At 51.3% G+C, this 22870-nt stretch overlaps 6 protein-coding genes across 6 annotated transcripts; 2 read left to right on the forward strand and 4 right to left on the reverse strand.

Annotated features, from left to right (window-relative positions):
• Window positions 1–390: 390 nt before the first annotated feature.
• HO133_006830 (uncharacterized protein) lies at window positions 391–1959 on the reverse strand (the record flags this gene model as incomplete). The annotated part of the gene is made up of 5 exons (XM_037297726.1): window positions 391–947; window positions 1032–1087; window positions 1154–1418; window positions 1600–1667; window positions 1853–1959. The coding sequence occupies 5 exons, from the start codon at window positions 1957–1959 to the stop codon at window positions 391–393; spliced, it is 1053 nt and encodes a 350-aa protein (XP_037146927.1).
• Window positions 1960–2661: 702 nt separating this feature from the next.
• HO133_006831 (uncharacterized protein) lies at window positions 2662–3954 on the reverse strand (the record flags this gene model as incomplete). Its single annotated transcript, XM_037297727.1, has 1 exon — window positions 2662–3954. One exon carries the CDS (start codon window positions 3952–3954, stop codon window positions 2662–2664), a length of 1293 nt encoding a protein of 430 aa, XP_037146928.1.
• A 1034-nt stretch (window positions 3955–4988) lies between these two features.
• HO133_006832 (uncharacterized protein) lies at window positions 4989–6616 on the reverse strand (the record flags this gene model as incomplete). The annotated part of the gene is made up of 2 exons (XM_037297728.1): window positions 4989–6245; window positions 6299–6616. The coding sequence occupies 2 exons, from the start codon at window positions 6614–6616 to the stop codon at window positions 4989–4991; spliced, it is 1575 nt and encodes a 524-aa protein (XP_037146929.1).
• A 370-nt stretch (window positions 6617–6986) lies between these two features.
• Window positions 6987–7585, reverse strand: HO133_006833 (uncharacterized protein; the record flags this gene model as incomplete). Its single annotated transcript, XM_037297729.1, has 2 exons — window positions 6987–7201; window positions 7255–7585. The coding sequence occupies 2 exons, from the start codon at window positions 7583–7585 to the stop codon at window positions 6987–6989; spliced, it is 546 nt and encodes a 181-aa protein (XP_037146930.1).
• A 1234-nt stretch (window positions 7586–8819) lies between these two features.
• Window positions 8820–9288, forward strand: HO133_006834 (uncharacterized protein; the record flags this gene model as incomplete). The annotated part of the gene is made up of 2 exons (XM_037297730.1): window positions 8820–8943; window positions 8981–9288. 2 exons carry the CDS (start codon window positions 8820–8822, stop codon window positions 9286–9288), a joined length of 432 nt encoding a protein of 143 aa, XP_037146931.1.
• Window positions 9289–19870: 10582 nt separating this feature from the next.
• HO133_006835 (uncharacterized protein) lies at window positions 19871–21722 on the forward strand (the record flags this gene model as incomplete). Its single annotated transcript, XM_037297731.1, has 3 exons — window positions 19871–20140; window positions 20484–20813; window positions 21582–21722. The coding sequence occupies 3 exons, from the start codon at window positions 19871–19873 to the stop codon at window positions 21720–21722; spliced, it is 741 nt and encodes a 246-aa protein (XP_037146932.1).
• Window positions 21723–22870: the final 1148 nt, after the last annotated feature.

Genomic DNA, 22870 nt, shown 5'->3' on the forward strand with positions numbered 1-22870 from the left:
CTAGGATGGATCAAGGCAACGTAGGGTGCTTATTGGTCTATCTTTTTTTACATTCCTTCAATCATCGGGCATTCTACAGTACGTGAAGCTGATTGATGCTGGTATATTTAACCTGATTATATACTCTACCTGACCTTCATTTTTCCATCCCTATTTTCTGCATGCGCATCCTTCTTTCCACGTCCATTGTCTCGATATCGTAACACGAGTCTCGCTACAAGGTTCGCTCTAGAAACAAGGTGGAACCTCGTGCGGACGAAGCAAGGCCTTGATCCATACGTACATTATCACCGACATAGTCTCATATCTTCACACAGTACGCGAATCAGCAGCGCTTTATAACGTAGAGACCTGGCACCAACGCAGCCCCACCAACGATTAGACCACGTACTACGCGAAAGCGGTCCCATCCTCCGGAACCAGCAAGCCAATCTTCCCGATACTCCCCCCTGCCTCAACAATCTCGTGCGCCTTCCTCAACCCCGGCACATCCATCCGCAGCGTCTGCCGCAACGTGCACTTGACCGCGCCCTCATCCACCAGCTCCTTCAACCGCTTCAGTATCCTCCCATGACTTTCCGCCTCGACGCCGTAGTACGGCTTCGTGCCCAGCAGCGCCCACACGAAGGTCAGACTCTTCGCCATGAACTCGGTGCCGTACATGGGGATCTTGCCCTGCACGATGCTGCACACCTTGCCGAAGGGGGCGGCGACCGCGGCGCAGGTGGCGAGGTAGGTGTCCGTGCTGTGGGTGATGAAGATGTATTTGAGCGGAACGTCGAGGTTCAGGTTGTCGATTTGCGGTTTCAGGTCTTGGCGGTGGTTGACGATGTGGGTGGCGCCCATTTCTTTGCTGAAGGATTGCGTTTCGGGGCGGGAGGCGGTGGTGATGACGACGGGGAGGTTGAGGACGTGCCGGGCGATTTGGGAGGCCATTGAGCCGACGCCTGGAATGGGAGGAGAAGAAAGCCATCAACAAGATGAGAAGAAAAAAGGGGGGGGCGAGGACTGGTGAGAAAGCGGGAACCCACCTCCTGCACCGTTTATAATCAGCAGCGCCGCCTCCTCGCCTTTCCGGATCTCAAGCCTACACACCATCAGCCACGTCGCACAAGCCCCCCAAAAACCAAAGAAGAAGGACGCAACAACCCACCGCTCGACCAACGCCTCCCAAGCCGTGATCCACGTCAACGGCATACTGGCCGCCTGCGCCCACCCCAACCGCTCCGGCTTCGCCGCCACGCTCCTCGCATCCACGAGCTCCCACTCGGCATCGCTCCCCTGCCGGACCGGGCTGCCGGCGAAGAAGACCGCGTCGCCGGGCGCGAAAGTTCGGACGTCGGGGCCGACGGCCTCGACGAGGCCGGCGCCGTCGAAGCCGCAGATTTGGTCCGGGCGGGGGACGCGGGTGTAGTAGTCTGGGGGGTGGTTGGTTGGGTTAGTTTGGAGGAGAGGGAGGGGGGTTTGGGGGGGAGGGGTGGATGGATGGGTGGATGGATGGATGGGTGGATGGGGGGGGTAGGGAGAGAGTAGGATACAATAGATAATTAAAGGGAAAGGAAAGGAAAGGAAAGGAAAGGAAAGGAAGGGAAACGAAACCTGGATAGTCGTCATAGGTCCCGGCGCGGACTTTGATATCAACCGGGTTCACAGAGGCGGCTTTGATACTGGAGCGGAGGTTGCACCATCAGCGATCTGTACGTCGTAGGTAATTCTCCCCCCCTTCCCCCCTCCCTTCCTTCATCCATCCAACCAACCAACCAATCAAATTCCATTTCCCACAAACCACGCAGGTGGGACAACGTGTCTACTTCCTCAACCAAGATAGATACAACGGAGACGAGGCACGCACCGAACCAAAACATCATATCCCCCCGGCGCCCCCGGCTTCGGCACCGTCTTGGCGACGAGTTTCTCAGGCCCGCCGCGGTTGGCGTGCGCGACTGCTATGGCTTTCATGGTCGGTTGGGCTTCTGCTTCTGCCATGCTGTTTTACATACATACATATAAATCAACTCTAATGTACGGAAGAGAGGAGAAAACAACGTCCGGGGTCGGATAGTGACGTAGGCGCATGACGTCAGTTTTGATTGCGATATTGCTGGTTTTATGAAATGGTACTTGTTTAGTTGACTTTACGTCGGGTGTGGGTGTGGTGTATGGGATCTGGGTTGATGGATTTAGGTAGTAGGAGGTTTGTGGCGTGACGGGTTATATCTGCGGAGCTGACCTGAGGTGAGGGTTTGAGCAAACGCTGCATAGGTTGTGGTGTGCAGCGACAACAACAACGAAGAATTCATGCATGCATGCGTTTCTTCCTTACTACAAAGGCCTGCAATTGGGTAATCTTCTCCAGCTTTCTAGCAAATTGAACCGATGGACTCTTGTTCCACTCACGCAGCGGTCTTTTCTTCGACGCCGTTAGCCTAGAGGTGGGGTGTAGAGAAGGTTGAGAATAGTGGCTTGAAGAGGTGGGAAAGGCTCGATGGTATGAAGTGGAGTTGAATCGTACAGAGTAATTGCACAAGAGCGTACGTATCTACATTTCTGATAAATCAGGCACAGTGACAGAGGGGAATGGGGTATACCGAGCACCTGCACACACCAGCATAATCTTCCACCAGAAATCCAAATCTCCCTCTCCCGCCAGTCAACTCCCACCTACACAGTCACCTTGGCCAACTCCTCAAAAGGCCTCATACCGAACATATGCTTCCCACCCATCGCACTCCTGGAAATGCCCTCTTGGGCATTCTGTCTCATGAACTCCTCATACCTCCCTACGCCCTCTTTAGTGATGCCCTCATCCCGCAGCACCTCCGCCAACATCGCCGCATCCCTCAGGGCACACGTAGCGCCAATGCCGGCAGTGGGCGACATGACGTGCGCTGCGTCTCCGATGAGCGTGATGCGGCTCGAGGGTTCCCACGTGGGGATGTTGGGGGGAGCGGAGATGATGCGGAGGAGGGACGTTTGCGCCGAGTCTTGTTGGTCTAAGAGGGCGTGAAAGGAAGGGTGCCAGTGGGACGTCAGTTTTTTCGCTAGCTCTGCTGATTCGTTGTTAGTAAGGCCTAGCAGCTCTGCATCGTTCATGCCTTGGACGCCCTTTTTGGCGAGCAGGACCCAGTAGACGTAATCTTTGGGCAGCTCTTTTCGAAATTCGTTATCTTTGAAGCGTACAGGCTCCAGGAGGAGAGTGACTGGCACATCGCCTGTTCGATCCTGGATGACTGCCATACCCTTTAAACACCTCTCATTGAACTTCTCTTCCAGCTCAGGCGTGAGGGTCGATTTGCCGTAGAAGAACCTGCCTTCAGTATCCATAAGGCCAAGCTGAGGGACGAACTGCTTTCGAACTCTCGAGCTTGCACCGTCGGCACCAACCAGCAGAGAACCTTGTGCTTCACTGCCGTCGCTGAAATGAAGAACCACACCAGATGGCGTGATCTCATACGCAGAGAACTCTTTGCCGAATTCGACATGTTCTTCAAGGCCGCGCATTAACACACTCCTCAAGACCATTCGATCCGCATTCAAAGGCTCAGGGCTCCCCTCGGGCTTCTGCCCCATGCTCATACCATGCCCACTCTTGCCAGGCCCACTCTTGCCAGGCTGCCCACCCATACCAGGCGGCCCTGCTTTGCCAAAGAAGCTTTCCAATTCCTCGGCACTCAATGCGTTAAGCCTTGCACTCGGGCTACTGCCCCCGAGAGCATTGGTCGCACAACTAGCCTCAAGACGCTGGTACAGCTCGGATGAGAGAACGGACTGCAGGGCTTCGATTCCAGGGCCGATGATACGGACGCGGTAACCCTGGGCGCGGAGATTGAAGTGGGTGTCGCGTTCGTAGATACGGAAGGGAGTGTTGGATTTGAGAAGACCTTGGGCGAGAGCTAGACCGGAAATGCCGGCGCCGAGGATGAGGATTGGTTGTTGTGTTGTTATTGGAGTCATGGTGGGGATTGTAGGCTGGGGATGAGACTAAGAGGTAGGAGGTAATTGTTTCGAGGGTTGCGATTTGAGCTGGTGAGGGATCTGGAGACGAGCTTTTTGATGGATAGAGGACATCAGGTTGGTGATATAGAGAGCTAGTTGGTGATTTGACACGCTCTTATAGTCTCAACTCTCATGGTACCTGGGCACCCGGGGCATTATTAAAGAAAGATAGTCGCGTCTGCCTATTTTTGGTTCGGACTTCGGACTAGAAGCGGTACGCGACGGGTGCCTGAACCTCCGCATCAGTGATCAGCCCCAATTTGAACGCAATAAAGTACCGATTGCGCATCTTACATACAATATTGTGGTGGCTCTGATGTTCTGCGGTCATTTTTGATCAAAAGGAGTTCTTGTTGATGGTGATTCCCGTCGAGTTGCCCTTTTGTGTTCCCAGACATACAACAAGATGGCAAGGTTTAGGCGAGGCCCATGGTACTGGGTACCGTGATGAGCACCTGAACGATTGCAAATTGCTTGACAATTTGTCTGCTTCTTTGGTTGTTACCTTCTTGCAATGCTTGATTGGGATCTGCGTCAAGTCTGGACGGGTATGCGTAGGGAAGAGATTTTGATCCTTTTCCAGAAGTACGTATCCTCTCTCCAGTCATCCTTTGACGAATCGACACTAACCCTGTGATAATAGGCTGCTTTTTCCCATACTTCAATGGCGCAATGCCATGCAGGGCTGCATAGTTTTAGATACTCAAGTGCTCAATTCGTGATTGCTACAGTACTCAAGGCACCATTGCGAAAAACCCAGTCTGCGGGTTATCACCCTTTCAATGCATAGTTGGGAATACCGCAGCAATCAGATTCTGTTGCCAGCTACACCATCTGAGCGCTCGATCATCAGTCTTGATATCCATGCATGAGAGTTTCGACCACACAGCTCGCTTTTGTACATACTGAGCTCGTGCCAGAGATAGCGAAACCATTGATTTCCTGCCTCATGATTGTCAAGACTTCCCTACTAGCCTCTTCAACTTCAATTCTCAAAAACTTCCCGCGCGTTCCGAGTACTCACGGTACGTCCTGGTCACTGCACCCCCGTCGGCACTAATCTTGAAGCCCTGAAAGCGCACATTCTTTCCAACAAGCGCATTAGATATCGTGCTTTCGAACTTGGTACAAGTCGCGTCTGTGAATTGCAGGTAGCCGGCGTTCTTCTTGTCGCCATCATATGCAACGTCACCATCACCTTGCTCACGACCACGCCATTTAAAGTAGAGTCGGTTGGATGAAGTGCTTAGCGATAGCTTGGGACGTTTGGCAGAAGTACCCAGTGCTTTTGTGGGTGCTCTTCGTTTTCTGCGTATCACGGCCGCAAACACAGGTGACATAGGCTCACCATCCTCGTCCCTTGTATCCGCGCTTAGATCACTGAACACGTCCTCTGTCTCACTGGCATCCTCCCCTATATCCGTCGTCTCAAGCTCTTCCAGTGAAAGGTCCATTCCTGGACCATCATCCAGGCGAGATTCGTTCTTCTCCGTCGCCTTGCACCTGGCAAGGAGAGCTTTTCGATCGGTGTCCAATCTCATTACGCCATAGATGACGCCAATCTCGAAGATGCCAACCCAACCATCGGTCTTGCTGTAGGTGATCCTAAGACTCGAGTCATCGGGGTTTGAGCTGTGGTAGTTGTCCATGACCCCCCTGCATTCAATCGCATAACTCCCCTGGGCCGACTCGATAGCAAATCTTCTTGGCTTGGACGACACGGGCAGCATTCTGATCAGGTTGTAATGTTTTCGCAACCGTCTTTGCCATTCTGGACTCGGTTCGTCTCGCAGTCTCGCTTGGTCTGCTGAGATCCTCTCTGTCTCTTCAAAGATGGCTGCTCTAATCCAGCCGATCACCAGAACCCGGAAGTCACCTTCTCCGCCAATCGACGTCTTCAATCCAGGTATGGTATCGGCTGCTTGTTGGACTGCTAGCATGTCCGAAAGGCCAGGTAGCAGAACAGGGAATGGCGTTTTCAATGGATCTGGTTTCCCGTCCTGATCGAGAAAATACTTTGCAACAAATAGACTGCGATCGTAGTCTGCCAAATCGACGGGTATCTTGAACCTTTCGAGGGTCTGTTTGTGCTTGTCTTCTAAGCGTAAGCCCCTTGGTCGCTGTGTCCCTATCTTCTGAGGTGGCTTTTCTGTCTTGTATTGGAATTCGGGATGTTCGAAATTTGCCGCCTTGAAGAGCTGTTCGAGCTCTGACGCTATAGCACGAACTCGGGAGGGGAGTTTGTAGCACTGCATCACTGTTGTTATCAAGTGCACAGGCATCGTGGTCAAAGGCTGCTTACTCTGCCGTGCTTGACACTGTGCGCAAGCAGTAATGTAAGTTCCGCTACAGTGTCTTTAGGTTCAAATTCGATGTCATAAAATGTCAAATGTGCTACGAGCCAGGGAAAAGTTATGGTCATCTCCGCTCTGTCGCGGGCCCGCTTCTGGGCTCGTTTGCCATTGATTTCGTCCGGGAACAGCATCTCGTGAAGACTAGGCCCCCCCATTCGTGGGATTCCGTTGACGTTGAAGCCATCAACATCATATGAGAAGGGTCCGTTGCTGAAAGGCTTGGTAAGTGGTCTTTCCAGTCCATATGTCAGTCGATGTTGGGGCATTCTTGAACTCACTTTCTGCGTTGGTCAAGATGGTTTTCTGGTCTGCGATCCTGCATAGTCTAGCTTCTTGGGTGACAGCTTGACCTGATCTTCGTGAAAATTGGTAGGAGAAGGAGCAGAGAGGAACAGCGGAAATGCCAAGACTTGATGCTTAGTCATTGTACTACCGTAATGTAAATTTCATTCCTAAGTCTAGCGGCTAAAGCTGTAATCAAAACGAATACATCAGTGACTGACTAGCCTGTTCCCCAGTAATTTTCCATGGCATGTATCTTTTTCAACGCCGCAATCGTGACTGAATTCCGCATCACAGGCGTGTAAGTCTTGATATCCAGCACGTTCAAGCCTGCCTTTCCACCAGGTTATGCCACTAATCAACATTCCGCTCCAATGCGCCATGCATAGTATACATCTGCAGATCCACACAGGCCACCCACCAGTGTACGCCTGTGTATGGCAGTGCCATGTCATTAATCAGAACCCGGGAGTCCGCGTCCATAGCGGGAATGAGATCTTTGAGGATCTCCACTGCCTTTTCATCCGGCCAGTCGTGCAGGATTCTGCCAAGGTAGTAGATTGGGGCTCCTTCCCAAGAATGAGCCTGACTTCTTTGGTGGGGACTTAGGGTATGAACATACCTTTGACTGGTTGTGGATTGAAGAAGTTGTGGACCATGAACTCCACGCCCGCAATGGATGGAGCTGCCTTGACGCTCTCCTCCAAATCCTGCACAGTGATGTGGCCTGAGAGTTTTGAATACTTGGCTTTGATACGCGCCCTCTGATGGCCAATGTTACCTCTTAGATCGACACATAGTGCACGGTCTGGCCCAAATGATGCAACCTCCTCCGCAAGAGATACAACATCTAACCATTCGCCCTCACGCGGAAGGCTCATCAGCCGCTGCAACGTCCGGAATTCTTCAGAGTACTGCTTCGCCCAGGGAAAGACTTCGAGATCTGCATTCATGGCTTTTTGCCAGGCTAAGTTATTACCTTCCGGGTGATTCTAATACTTTGTTTCTTGAAGAAAATCAGGGAGGAGCTGGAAGGACGGCAACGGAAGTGTTAAGTCTGTGCTCCTAAGTAAGATTTTTATCCTATCGAAAAACAACGCGACTCGCACATAGGATACGTTACCCTTAATGCTCGGATCTGTCAAGGCCCTGGTGGTGTTGTTGAAATGGGCTCCTCCAAGCGGACTTTACACCACCAACCATTGACTGGCTCTCCGGTACATGGCACCTTACCCACTTGGAAAAGCAACCGCAATGTCACAATGAATTACACTGTTGTCCCTGCTCTGAACGCTCAAGACCCGCCCAACAAGCTCGATGATACCACATCTTACCAACCCCTCACTTCTCCAAATTCAAAACCATTAACGGCGTGGACACCGCGCGCGGAACCGACACTTCGGTGTGGGACAGGGGAGGTAAAGGGTGGCTCACCGTTGCGACAAAGCATTGGGAGGTTTTGGGCTATGGAGATATACTTGAGGAGGCCGGAGGACCGGGGCAGTGGCTTGTGACTTATTCTTATAGCGAAAAGGTTCACGAGTGCGGGGATAGTGTGTATTCAAGGACAAAGGAGGGAAACCCGGAAGCAGTGGTGAGAGACATCCTGGAGTGTTTGGGTGGGATCGAATATGAGGCGGTCAAGAGGTTTGCAGGGGAGATTTCTGAGGTCTTGAGGAATCAAAGCAGGCCCACTCCGCGGTGAGTAGCCATCCTTCTAACGATGCAGATAATGAGAAGACAGAGGAAGCAGCGCCAGGAGGTATCGTCGGTTTTCCGCTGTTTCTTGTACATGTTTCGACTTTCCCGTTCCTTCTCGCGCTCCACTGAATTTGCCGCCATCTTTACGCGGAATGACATCAATCTCCACCATGGTGTTGAAGTACGCAAAGCGAGATCCGTTCTTCTCCAGTAAACAATAGTCTGCAATAGCTTCGAGGCAATTCAAAGTAATTAAATTGACGAGGACTGCCACAGTCGTTTGGAACATGCGTACTAAGTCCTTTACCTTTGGCGAGATTGCTGTAAGGCAGAAGCACAAATATCTTCCCTTTCTCCCTTGAGCATGAGAAGTATTTTATTCTCTACCGTCATTAGCCTGGACCTGCCGACTTTCATTAAAACCCATCCCTTTTTCGCAACTGTCTTCCTCCCAGAATCCCTCCTTCATCTTCCTGGTCCATCACCATGCATCTCAGCCTCTACCTCGTTCACACAGCACTCCTAAGTACCGCCGCCGTTGCCAGACCTTCAGTGATCTCGAGCCGAACGAACCACGAGTTGACGAAACGGCATTTCTGGTGCAACGGAGGTGAGGCGACCAGTCCGAAATATCTCATGTCGCTAAGCGCAGCCAGTGGATTCCGAGGACATCTGCCCTGAAGGCCAGACCATGGTCCCCATCGACGAGTACGCCTGCGACGCCATCTCCAGTGCTGGAAGGATGAGCCAGATATCGCCACCTGTCAACGGCGAGAAGAGTACCACTTGCCAGCAGCAGACGCCCGCTGAAAATTTGTCGACTCCACCGGCCGTTCAGGGGAGTTTGGAGTCTAGCCCTATAGTTAGCTCTACTGTACCGATGCATTTGACGTGTACGGAGATTGATGGCGCGACTGGATCTTCCCTTCTGTTGAACTGCACGACGGCAGCTTGATTGAGGATGTGCGGTGGACATGTTTGGATGTAGGGAGATAGGGGTGCCGTGCAACTTTCAGGTCTGCCTTCGTTTCTTGGACAGAGATTGTGGGTTATATCATTGATCGAGAGCATCGTCGAACTTATCTTTGAGAGTGCACGCCTTATAAAAATCTCAGTCCTCTCCGCAATTGCTTTATATGTAGAAGTTCTTTGCTTATCCCTCTTGCCCTCTTTACTCTCATCTCATTTCTTCCATTTCTCACCAAGAGTACCGGCAGGAGCATCTTGGTCTCTCGGTACTCGGTCTTTATCGAGTGGAGTGTTGTGGAGTAAGAGTACTTCACTGAAGGACGCCATGATTCTGTAATGTCCAAAAATATCGGGATGCTGCGCCGATATTCACATCTGTCAAAGGCTTTGATTCTACGAAGCACAGATCAGAGGTAGGGACACGGTATCTCAATGTAAACAATTGCAGGTCCATTATACATATAACGGCCAAGGCTTATCGGAGAAGATGCGAACATAGCATGCCGATCTTGAGGTGATGTTGGATGATGAGGGTAGTCACCGTCGCTGTGCTCGGATGGAGGGGCCAGCAAGCATTTCGAATATCATTGACGTCCATAGTCATCAATAAAGATAGATGCAAGAACAACGATAGAAAGGCCATGAACAGCTTCCAGCTCCAGGGCAAGCGCAAGGGCACATTCATCAGAGAGCCTGAAGGGAATACGGGGACCAGCGCACGTGACTTATCTCCGCTGAGTCAGCAAAAATGTGTTGTGCTCGAGCCCACCTCCTCTCTACTCAAGGTATTCCACGCCGTCGCGACAATGGACGCACAGCTCGATCGGCTCAGTCTCTTGGCACCAAACCCTTTGAGACAATCTGAACATAGTCTCGGTGTTCTGCCGCTAACTCGCATACATACTAAGGGTGTCCAATGCCTGGGAGGAAAGCACCGAAAGTCGCGTATGCCGTCTTCGTCGGACGCAACCCTGGCGTATACAGCACGTGGTATGATTCGCTTGCACTCTTTCACTGGTCCGATATACTGATCTCGCGCTAGGTCTGAAGCCGAGAAAGAGGTCAAAGGTTTCTCGCGACCCATCCATAGAGGCTATACACTTGAGGAGGGAGGCCGCGCCAGGGCAGAAAGAGAATTTGGGGCATTCGAGGCGAAGACGGCGTTGAGGGAAGAAAAAACAATCGAAAATGTGTGCCATACAATCGAGGAGCCAAAGATAATGCCTAATCAGTCATCGGAGGAACCGGTTCGCGCTTACGTCTCAGGGCACATGCCCCAAGCATCGACGCCTCGCTATTGCGTCGCTCGACAGCTTGAGACCCCTCCCAATACCCTCATTAGGCAGAAAAGGGAGAGGCCGGCTTCCTGGGAATCCGATAACGACTTGCCCAAGGAAGCAATATGTGTGGGCGATGATGGCACACCAGAAGAAGCTGCGAGCCTCAAGTCACAGCATACACACGTTCATATCACATCTTATACAGCACTGTCTGCAAATATATCCTTCTGCGATGCAGATGATTGCACCATCGAGGATAGCAGTTCAGCCGGTGAATCGCCCTTAATCCCCGATGACACCAGCTCCGACGACCAAAGTTCTAGCGACGGCAGCACCAGCTCCGATGAGAACCGCTCCTTTGGTAATACTGCAGGGGAAGCTGATGTCAGCGGTCAGGTGCTCCTTGCCACGGACAGTGAAGACGACAGCGGCACCTCTACACTACCATTCGACAACTCTAGCAGTGGAGATGAGAGCGCGGGCCAGGAAACACACCCTCAACTGCCGGTGCCTAAATATGCAGTTCTCAACGAAGTAATATCTCATGATCGCAACATCGCCACAGATCAACCGAACGTCGCATTGGACTGTCTCAGCCCAGCTCAAGATTACATTCCATTGGGTGCATCTTCTGACTATGGCGATAGCCTTGACGATCCGGCCGTGCTGGACCGCATTTCTGCCAACGGCCCAAGGATCGAGCCACGCCTATGCGATGAGCAGCTCGCTCTTGTTCAGCTCATCATGAGCGGCAAAAATGTCTTCTACACGGGCTCGGCAGGCTCTGGCAAGTCAACCGTTTTAAAGCATTTTGTCACCCTGCTCAGAAAAGAAGGAAGAAAGGTTGATATATTAGCTCCTACTGGTAGAGCTGCACTGGAAGTGAATGGCAGGACTTTGCACAACTACGCCGGCTGGATTCCGCGCTCTCTCGCTCAGCCGCTGCGGAAGTTGGAGAACAATGCCCTTGGTAAAAAGGTGTGGAAAAGACTTAGGACGACAGAAGTCTTGATCGTTGATGAAATCAGCATGGCAGCAAATCATGTTTTCGAGCGTCTCAATTGCATAATGAAATCTGCAAGGGATAGCAAGAAGCCTTTCGGAGGCGTTCAAATCATAGTGACTGGCGACTTTTGCCAGCTCCCTCCCGTCAACGGATTTGAATATTGCTTGATATGCGGCACCAACTTGGGAACTGTCTCCTGGGAAGGCAAATTTGAGTGCGTCAAGTGCTTGGCGCAATTTGAGGAACTCGACAAGTGGGCTTTTCGCAGCGCTGCGTGGAAAGAGTGCAATTTTGAACACGTGAACCTCGAAGTCATTCACCGACAGAAGGACGCTAAATTCAAGGCATTGCTCGAGAAGCGTAGGCTTGGCGAACCTTACAGCGTCGACGAGAAACGGCTTTTACTTGAGCATGCTTCTGAAACCAGAGATGCTGTCAGACTATTCCCAAGGAGAGTAGACGTAAAGTTCATCAATGACAAGAAACTTGCGCAACTTCCAGGGCGGGCTTTGACATATTTGTGCGTTGACAACTTCTATTGGAATTCAGAACATGACACTCTCAGAGACAAAAAGCATCGCTGCCCGGAGCCGATGAACCACACCTTGGAAGCCCTGGAAGAGCATCATTTCGAGCCAAAACTTGTACTTAAGGAAGGAATGCTTGTTATACTTCTTGTCAATTGGGATCTTGACTCGGGTCTAGCCAATGGCAGCCAAGGAAATATCGTTGGCTTCGAAAAACATGACCTGAAGCTGTTTCCCGAAGTGCCACGTGATTGGGATAATTCGAGCCGCAAGAATGGGTTGGTCAGGTTATTCGCCAAACGCACAGCTGTACAAGAGTGGCCCATCGTGCAATTTCATAATGGTAGGAAAAGAACCATTTACCCACGATGTATGATGAACGAGCTCGGCGACGAGAAACCGTATAGCTTGCTCTCCAGGACACAAATCCCGTTGATGGCTGCATGGGCGATGACAGTGCACAAGGCGCAGGGAATGACGCTGTCACGTGTGATCGTCGATTTGAGGCATTCGTTCGAGCCGGGCCAAGATTATGTTGCGCTTTCAAGGGCTGAGACTCTAGGAGGTTTGAAGGTTGAAGGGCTACCGACAGTAAATAGGGGTCCTGACAAGCAAGTGATTGAGTTCCTGAGGGAAAACAATCTCATGCCAGCCATGGACTGGGACGAGTGCAGTGACGCGGAGAGCGAGCAAGTGAAGGAGATTGGATGAAGACTACACTCAATATCGAGATGGTGTATGCACGTAGTGATGGCAGGTGGGACCGGAGAAGAGCCGGGCTGCATGGAAAAGGTATTGCAACTTGCAAATGACCTGACAAAACACGCGGATATCCAAAGGATCAGTCGCCGCTTCACTGCAGCCACTACTCGCAGTCGGGACATTTCCCCGAAGCCTTATCGCTCCTACCGTCACATTGACCTTGAAAACTCACAAGCTTGCAATTTTCAATTGGCCTCGGAGGTTTCACATTGATTGCCGGAATCTGCATGATGAACTGCTAGATCGCTAGATATGCTTGCTCAGCTTCTGCTCAATATTGCAATCCTTCTCGGGTTATTCCTATCTCAGCTGAGCTTTTGCAATCATTTTCGTGAGGAGAAATGTAGACGATTGATCTACTTGAATATGAAAGAATTCCCAGGCAGATTTCGGAACCAGAGTCGCTCTGACAAGTTTAGACGGCAGAAAGATCCTTTCGCCGCCGCAATATGCCGTTTCACCTAAGTAAGAAGACACCTTCGTTGAGTAAAGGAGTATTCCTGCTCCCGGAATGTGGCATATGACCCCAATTTGCTACCAGGCAGTAAGGCTTCACTCCGAAATGTACGAGCCCTCGCACTTGTTGAGCCGAGTTGTGCTAGAAGGGAGGCAGCGGCAGCTTCTCAATTGAGGAATCACTGACATAAGATACACATTCAACACTGATTGTATGGCACCGCCACTGGGAAGATGATGGTGTAGGTCCAGTTGTGTTCACAAGTCACAACCGGCCCTCCTGCACGATTGAGTTGTCTTGGCAAGTTTTACCGGCCTAGATTAGAAGCTAAGCCTATTTGAGGTTTTGAGCACCGCCAGCATTGAAAACTTCCTGTACGTTGGGTCATGAAAACGCTTCAGCCTGTCAGCGCGTAGAATTGTCGACCTTGGCCAAAACTACGTCGTAAGCCAGAATTTGATCTATTAATCCTTCAGTCTCAACTCGAATAGCCCGTCGCTCGCATACGCCAAAACTTTCACTCACTATGGCTTCGTCATATACGCCAGAGCCATTATTCACCCATACCCCTTTCCACACTCTACCCCTTGGTCTCCCAGCGCTACGTGCAACATATATACCATCCCCGAATCCTGAAGAACAGCGTGGGCAATCTATGCATCACGAGTGGACCGAAGAGCATGGATGACACGCCTGAATAGTGCAGCGCTATAACGAGGTCTAATAAGAGTGCCTTACCATCTGTCCGGTCACTGAAGCTCAGCTCGTGAGCGACAAGCCAAGGTGAAAACCAAGTACCGAAGAAGAAGTGGAGAGGTATGAGAAAACCTTGCCGATGTATGACGAAGATTGGCAGGTAGAAAAAAGAGGCCTGCTCTTGATGGCTATGATCAAAGATGCTGCTCTTCTACAATGGTCGGGCGACAAAGCCAAGGAGCTTCTAGATCTCCCATCAATCACGTCGAGAATCAAGTGGAATGTAAAGCCAGACGATGAAACCATGGCATTTGGCCTCTAGGGACTCGACGGTAAATAACCACAAGCTCCTCACTTTCAAGCCACTCACTGACCCTCACCTAGGCAGCAAGCTCATCAACAACAGCAACCAACCTTCAGCTAGGACACCCATTTTGAGACAGAAAAAGTTGCCGCGGTGAATCTATGATATCAGCAAATGGCTCCTTACCGCCAGACGCCGAGTATGCTCTACTACGATCTCGACAAGGCCGGCTACGCACACGACAAGCAAATCCTGGATCACTGGGCTGGCAGAAGCTTCTCCGCGGGCATCGCAAGAACTGAGAGCCTGCTTCGCTTACCAAACTGTGCTCATCAATGCTCGTGTGGCCCCTCACTTTGATAGAAACGACTCACTTTCGGCAATGGTGGCTATGACCTGTACACAAGACTCCAAGAACGGTGGCAATGTTATGATTTCAGGATTAGGAAGATAGGATTTTCTACAGCCAGGCGATGTGATGTTCCTTCGTGCTTCTATAATTGAACATTGTATCTTTGCCTATGAAGGCCAACGGTACTCCTTCGTGCATGCCATTCCTAAGAATCTGCTGTGACGCCTATCCAGCAGCATCTCTTCGACTTTGGGCAAATAGCAAAGAGCAGAGGATGCGGCCGAGGAGGCCTCTGATTCCAAAGACCGTGCAGAGTGCCCATTCTGTTCTAATACTTTTCCGAACATGAAGACGTATCTCTCGGATTGGGCAAAGAGTATTAAGTGCCACGATGTTCAAGCCGTTCGAGAGTGGTCTGATGGGCAGGGCTGAGAACCTTATTGCAAGGTGGTTTATGCCGAGGACTGAGTGTATGGTACCTTTCTACTTCTTGCCGTTGACCGTGCTGATACAGTTACAAGAACCTTGCCCGATTATGGCACAAAATTCGCGTTTCAAATCGGTCTCTGTTTGTGCCGTGAGTTTGGCATGCTACATTGGTGAATACGTTGGGCACTGTTGACGTTGAGCTCAAAGTTACAAGTCCGAAAAGTCGACTAGAGGAGACAATAACGTACCCTAGCTATCCAATTCATTGATCTATCGTAATGTCGCTACCACAAGCTGAGTAAGATATCTTCACCGCAATGGAATAAGCACTGCCTCACAAGTTAGGGACCTCATGAGGTGACACAGCTAAGTCATGCCTGGACACCATTCATTGCTTTTCAAAGTCACTTCTCTATGTTCACTCTAGCAATTCATCGACTGCAGTACATGAGTCTCCATGTTCACTCCAGCAATTCACAGACTGTATGAGTCCATGAGTCACTTAGCGTCTCGTGAATTGTTGCGGCCTTCACTACCTCCCTGTGAATGCTGAAGAGCATCCTAAAGTATTTAAACCCCCAATCTCTAACAGAACCATCCTTCCTACATATCTCTCTTGACAATGCATCTACCATGTACTACCACCAACTACATCTCAAGCCACTCATAGCCACTCGTTTTTCTTCTTGTTTGCTGCAAAGGCCGTGTCATATCTTGACGCTCGCACGTCGACTGTTGCCCTGTTTGAAGAATCACGTCGTCTTTGGTGCTAGTTGCGGTTGGTGCCTTAGAAACTAAATGCGAGCTTGCTTGTATGGATTTCATTTCTATGAATATATCTTCCAGATATCCTCCTGCTATGAGCGATGCTTAAACTCGTGCTGCAATCAAGTTTGCTTTTCATGTCATACATATATATCACAAGTGTAGATCAAGTCACTTGGGAAGCGAGGATTTAAAACCTTATTTCCGGGCGCGGATTCAAACCCACATTCACTTATTAATCACCACCACACTTTTGTTCTTTTCACCCACCAACACACGTACAAACCTTGCCTTAGACTAACAGCATTCTGCTCTGGCTTCATTTCATCGTCTGCGTGGCCCTGCGGGCCACCAAGTAGCTGTGGCTGTCGTCGTCCCTGTTGCCCCCGCTGCTGCTGGTAGGCATTCACCTCTGCTTTAAAGACGTGCTTGGCTAAGATGGCTTGACAGCTCCTCTCGCCGTTGCTCCCGTCCCCTCCCGTGAGTGGAAGAGATGTCAGGTACTTGAGAGGTTGCGCTGACATGTGCTAAGGCCCCGCGTGCTTGCGCTGCGTGCGTGCCCTTACGCGCGACCCTCGTGCAATCTACGCCGCTCCGCCTGCTGGCTCGCGTCAGTATAAGTGCGGACGGTGCTCCCGCGGGGGTCCCCCCCATCATTAAGCAGCTATCCTTACTGCGGCCGCCTCTAGCGAGGATGTTCGCTGCGCCTTACGCGCTTAGGACGGTACGAGACATCCTGACTGGCATGTGTTAGGGTGTATAGCTGACATGCGTAGCTGCCCGTCGCGCCGCCGCCCCTGCTCCCGCCGCTGCCCTTCTCGCTGCCCCTATCGCTGCCCTTCTCGCTGCCCCTGCTGCTGAGCCCTCCCGCCGTTTGGTGGGTCTTCTTGGTAAGAGGTTGCTTTCCAGCTTGAGAGGACAGGTAGGCTAATGCTAGACAGTGGTGGTGGTGTGTGCGGCCCTTGCGGCCACTGTTCTTGTGATGCGTGGCGCTTCGGCGCGTTAGGATATACCTGCGGGCTTCTTAGTCGTTTTCACTGGGCCTTTTGACCATAATTTATTTACCTATTCAGGCCCCTCTACTACTATTACTTCCGTGGTTTACCTCGCTTCTTAAATCCCCCTTGACGATTACGCCTTTGGCTTTGTCTTGGGTACTGATTTATATAACTCCTTTGCTCGCTCGAAGTCCTTGATTACGCCTTTAGCATTTTCGAGGTACTTTATTAATTCCCACGAAGCTTCGTAAGATGGGGAGTCTTTTCAGTCAATAAGGTACTTAGTCTCGCCTTTGCCAACTCTTTTATCTAGCACCTTATTAACCTCCCACTCTTCTTCTTCATCAATCAAGACTGCTTACGGCTCTGGATCATTACCACGCGAGTGCCACGGCTCTAGTAGCGGTACATGAAATAGCTCTTTGTTCTAAAAGACTACTACTTTTCATCTACATCACTTTCATTCAGCTTACCTCACATTATCTGACGCTCACCAACACATGAACTCTTCGCAAACAGACATTGCCGCCAAAGTAGCGGCCCTTCCACCATTTTTCAGTAACATCATCGATCGAAAGCTCGAATACAAACACATAACATCTTCCCCCCTCGGAGAAAAGCTCGTCCCGAGCGTATCGCCAGAGAAAAGCCCGTGAAAATCGCCAATGAAAGATTCAAGATCAGGCGTCGAGTGGCCTTCGAAGTCGTTTATGTGAAAAATAGTGGTGGTGGTGTTTTTCCAGGCATCGAGGAGTGTGAAAATGTTAGGAAGGTGTTTCTGGATTTCTTCCTCGGTCAGTCTCAGATGGCAATGGTCTGTGGTGGGAAAACGCCAAATATGGCCACTATCTACTCCAATCCGAGACCAATCCACTAGGTGTGAGTTGATCTCTTGCTCTCATCGCAGTATCGCGACAGCGGGCTGCGCATCATTGCAACAGCATGGCACATGCATCGGTTGAGGTGACAGTTGAGTGAGGTTGAAGTCGCTCAGCTAGAGCAACTTCACACACAACAAGCACCTTAAAGGATGCTTTGCGATGCTTTCCGGACAGCATAAGGAGCATGCTGACATGTTGATAGTGTCTCTCCAATCCAACCCCCGTCTGCGCGGCCCTGCGGGCCACCAAATTGGTAGGTTGATGCATAGCAATGCGAGACCTGTGGCTCATAGATATAGCTGTGGCTGTTGTCGTGCCTGTCGCCCCCCCCGTGAGTGGAAGAGATGCTAGATGATTGAGAGGTTGCGTTGACATGTGCTAAGGCCCCGCCTGCATGCGCTGCGTGCGTGCCCTCGCGCGACCTGCGCCGCTCCACCTGCTGGCTCGCGCCGGCGTAAGTGCGAGCGGTGCTCCCACGGGGGTCACCTCTGCGTGGTCGATCCGCCCCCCCCGCCTTCAAGTAGCTGTCTTTGCTGCGGCCGCCTCTGGCGGTGATGTCCGCGGCGCCTTGCGCGCCGGGGAAGGTACGAGAAATCCTGACTGGCATGTGCGAGGGTATATAGCTGACATGAGTAGCTGCTGGGCGCTCCGCCCGCCTCGCCGTCATACATATATATCACCACGGGCATGCCTCCACCGCTGCAAGCGAGGATTATGAACACCGTCGAGCCGCAGAGTAGCGCCTGTCTGACTTGCGAACGGTATGCATATGGTTTCATCTGTTACACAGGGAACACTGCAGCCTTCTCTAAAGGAACCTTTTTCATCTTCCATTCGTCTCGCGGGATCCCTCGTATCACACACCTGCAAAAGCCCGTGCTGAATAGTTTCGCAGAACTGCACCTCACAGCCATTGCTTCTCTGAGTCTTTCTCGTCGGCTTTTGGCAGTCTCAACTTTTGCTCACAGTATCACCGGCACAGCAAAAAGCTCTGGGAAATGGCACTGCAGCACATAGGCACTGAGCCTTGAAAATCGTGTCCGGAATATGCACAATGAGTCCAATGGAGTCCGATGTCGTCATGTCGATTGCAAGAACAACCAACGCCGCTACACGCCAGTGTGAACTCGGCTTCACTTCATAAAGCATACTTCAAAGGCCATCAAATGCAATTATTCTGGTTGTGAAAACTCTGGGTGCTGTACAATAAGACAGTGCATTACTCCCATCGAAGCTGCCGTCATGTTGAGCTCCTTCGCTTCTCTCCTGACTGCAGAGAAAGAGGGCGAGATGGATGCAAAGCTAAAGGGAACGAGCGTCGGCTCTGGAAGTAAGGATGTTGCGGGTGCGGGCTGTACTAGGCCCAGACCGCGTCGGTCTTGTCGTGGTTGATCAAAGAAGGAGCAAAACGTGAGTATTCACCAGCAGTGTACTAGTCCACGAGATGTTGACGCCTCTGGTAGGTGATATAAGACCACCCAGGAGAGGGGGCATATCATCAACCTCAATACCAGCTACTGGACCTGGCTATATGATCGACGTGAACGACATCGTCCCGTTTGCACGGCTAGTCGTGGAAGTATTTCCTACACCCACTCCAGCCACGAAGCTGGAAGACCTTCCTCGGGCAATCGCGTCTCGAGGGCGATTTTCTGACTCGTAACAGAGTCAAAGCATGATTTATCCATCCTAAGATCAAAACAACAAGAGTCACAGACACTTCAACAGCGTCCTTGATTGGTTGCTTGACCCATGTCTGACTCGATGCAGATCGGTGCACATAGTCGCTGCCCTCAGCCTTTACGATTCAAAAGAACGAACAGGTCGCTATATGCTGTCTCTGCAGCGCACTTGTACAATGCTGCGAGGAACGAAAGCTACCTTCCGACTCGTTGGTCCGACATGGAGAAGCTAATTGATCTCTATGGACGCGGCGACATCTTTCACAGAGCAACACCAAAAAGCAGTCTTTGCCTACCGCAATAACCATCTGATGGCCACAGGAAGCTCAGCCAAAAACTTCTTATTTGCACACATCCAGCAAAGCAAAAGCAGCTGTCTCCAACAGATCGTCATCGGGAATATGAATGCTGGGGAGGTCAACTACCATTATGATATTTTCGCCAGCTCCACAAATCCAAGCTGGACCACGAACGGCGACCGCTTCGCATCGGGACGACAGAATGGTGGATGGGTCAGCGGCAAGGCGGGCGGATCGTATGACTCTCCTGGAACACGGAGCCATGGCCGCCGATCTTGTAGACATTGTCCGCGCTTCTACAACGGAAATTGTTGTCGTTGTGTGCGTCGTGCCATCGAGCGTGCCCTCGCGCGTAACCCTCGCGCGGCCTGCACCGCTCCGTCTGCTGGCTCGCGCCAGCGTAAGTGCGGGCGATGCTCCCGCAGGGTCACCCCTACGTAGCCGATTCCTCCCCCCCCCCACCACCAAGCAGCTATCCTTACTGCGGCCGCCTCTAGCGATAATGTTCGCGGCGCCTTGCGCGCTTGGGAGGGTATGAGACATCCTGACTGGCATGTGCTAGGGTATATAGCTGACATGAGTAGCACGATCCTGGATCTTGCGACGCCCGCTTTGATAACATGTGGTCGTGCAAACGGCTCAATTCCTAAGGCTCCGTCACAGAAAGAAGCTGGTACGGAACGGGAACTGCCTGCTCGTGTCGCTGCCATCGGAGACTGGACATGCGCTACCTACAAAGACAGCGCATGCACACCTCTTCGATTGCATCGAACACGCTGATAGCCTCTGTCAAGTTCAACTTGGGCGATGGTGGAGAATTTGACAGTGGTGAGAGATCGGAGGATGAGGAGTTGGGAGGAGTGTTCTGGAGATTAAAAAGGTTAGCAAAATCCTGTGGATGGGGACGAGGAGGGGATCAGGATGATGAGCACAAGGACGACGAAAACGTGGGCTCAAGCTCCAAGAACAAGGGAAAGAAGCGAGTGCCAGATAACGACGACCCCGAGACTCTCATCGAGATGCTGGCCCTAATCGCGGGCGAAGGGGACGTGACGAAAGTTGCAGAAGAGCACGTATGTACGGACATGACATTTGTAACGTGCCTCAGCAGCGCGAAGTTCGGGTTCATGAGAAAACGCTAGAAATGTTCCAAGGCATACCGAGGCCAGATCAGTGCCAGCCTGGTATAACAAGGACAGAAGGAGTTCACGCGAGCGCATCCCGCTCCGGCGCCACGTCTGGAGAGGTTGGCTTCCAGTGGTATGGCAATTATCGTGCCTTTGGCATACCTCGAAGAACAAGCGGCTTCTGTGACCGCAACACATTTCCACACCCACCCGACTGAGCCAGGACATGAGTATCTACGTGTCAAGTTTGGATTGCTATCAGAGTTCTATCCAGTTATCGTTATACCGTTCGACAACGATAGTATACGATCTTCAGCCACCCACCCAAGATAGCTGGTACTCCGAAGTAGTCATACTCAGTGAGCTCTTTTGCGGGGTAGCAAGGCTCAGGCACGACGAAGATCTACCTATGCAGGATTGGGCCCGCGGATTGAAAGAACCGCTCGGAATGAGATATATGACTATACAGCCGCTAGGTTTTCCGAGTTCAAAGATGCGATTTCCAACATCTTTGGGTCGTCTTTGGGCCACAGCTCTCTCTTGATACGCAATATCTGCTGGGTAAATCTCCTCTCAGGTATTCTTCTGCGATGACGGCACTGACTTCGAATCTAGGCGAAAACATCACACGAAGGTTTCGAAATTCGAAGCAACAGGCAGTACCTGCAAGAGCGAATTCGCACAAGTCGCCGTCGATTGGCCACGTCTCACTAGAAGACTCGTGGTATCAATTGCCCAGGCCATTTACACCGGTTGGAACTCTTGCAATGGAGCCACGAAGCGCTGGGAGAAGATTGGCAGAAGAAGAGGAATGTAGAGGCTTCGAAATCGAAAGTCAAATTCACGGACTTGTAAATGATCATCAATTTAAAGAAGGGATTTCCAAAGCATCGGAGACATACATCAGCGTGTCGGGCGGTTGCAAAGCCAAACATACGCTGAGAAGCTCTTGCACGGACGTTTATCTGGCTTTGAAAACCCTATTCAAGACTGACCGTCACCAAAGCCCCTTTCCCAACGGTGTGTTCCGGTTCAAACCGGACAAAACTTCGCACAGTGCGACAGCTCTCCAGCATCTCGTCCTCGATTGAACGCCGCTAGATTCCCTTACAGGAGAAACAGAACCACTCGAGCGGTTCAAACGCCTGTGGAGCACGTTGAAATGAAAAGGATTTCGATCGTCGCCGTAAAAGCCGTCCCGAACAACCTGGCAACGTCTTTGGGCTCAACGGAACGCTCGCGACGCAAAAAAAAACAGACGGAAAGCCTGCGAGGGAAACAAGACCCGCACAGCAAATGAAGAGAAACACGACTGGTTATGCCCAAGATGAGAATGCTTGGTGCTATGGTGTCATGTATCCGTTGCTTCGACTGCACTTGAATCGGGATTTTTCCACACAAAAAAAACGAGCGGAAGAATCGTCGTAAGTCATCGCCAGTCCGCAACACGAGACTTTCCTGCTAAACATCAAGACAGACACACCGCGCTCTATCCCATAAAAGTGTGGATACGAATTCTTGAAGAGGTGAAGGTCATGGCGACATCAACTCTCCCTTTCAACCTCGGCTATCATCATACTTCACGGATTCTTTGAAAGGGATCATGTCCATTTAGGGCTGCCAGTTCACCGCCACCAGAGGATGAACTGACCCGTGGAATCATGGAAGTCTCCTCGGACAAACCCATTCATTTACAGGTAGCTTTTCGGGTTGCAAATCTTCCTCGACACCCAGTGAATACCGTGCGCCAAAATCGATGCGCCGAGTGTGCTGAACTTCCGAAAACATATTGCGAAAGAAGGGCGAAGAGCCAGCGCGACAAGAAAAGCCGCATCACGCTTGAGCTACAGAAGGACGTCGACTTCTGAGACACGCAAGCTGCGAACCATTTTTCAAGGCATGAACCCCAGCGCGTGCAGCGACAATCCCAACCCTCAATCGGCCGCAAACGAGACTCCAATGGCTTACAGCGACTTAGACTAGGCTGCGGAGCAAAACCGGCA

This window comes from Letharia lupina (genome assembly GCF_014066315.1).
Source record: "Letharia lupina isolate WasteWater1 chromosome Unknown contig_27, whole genome shotgun sequence".
Classification (NCBI taxonomy): Eukaryota; Fungi; Ascomycota; class Lecanoromycetes; order Lecanorales; family Parmeliaceae; genus Letharia; species Letharia lupina.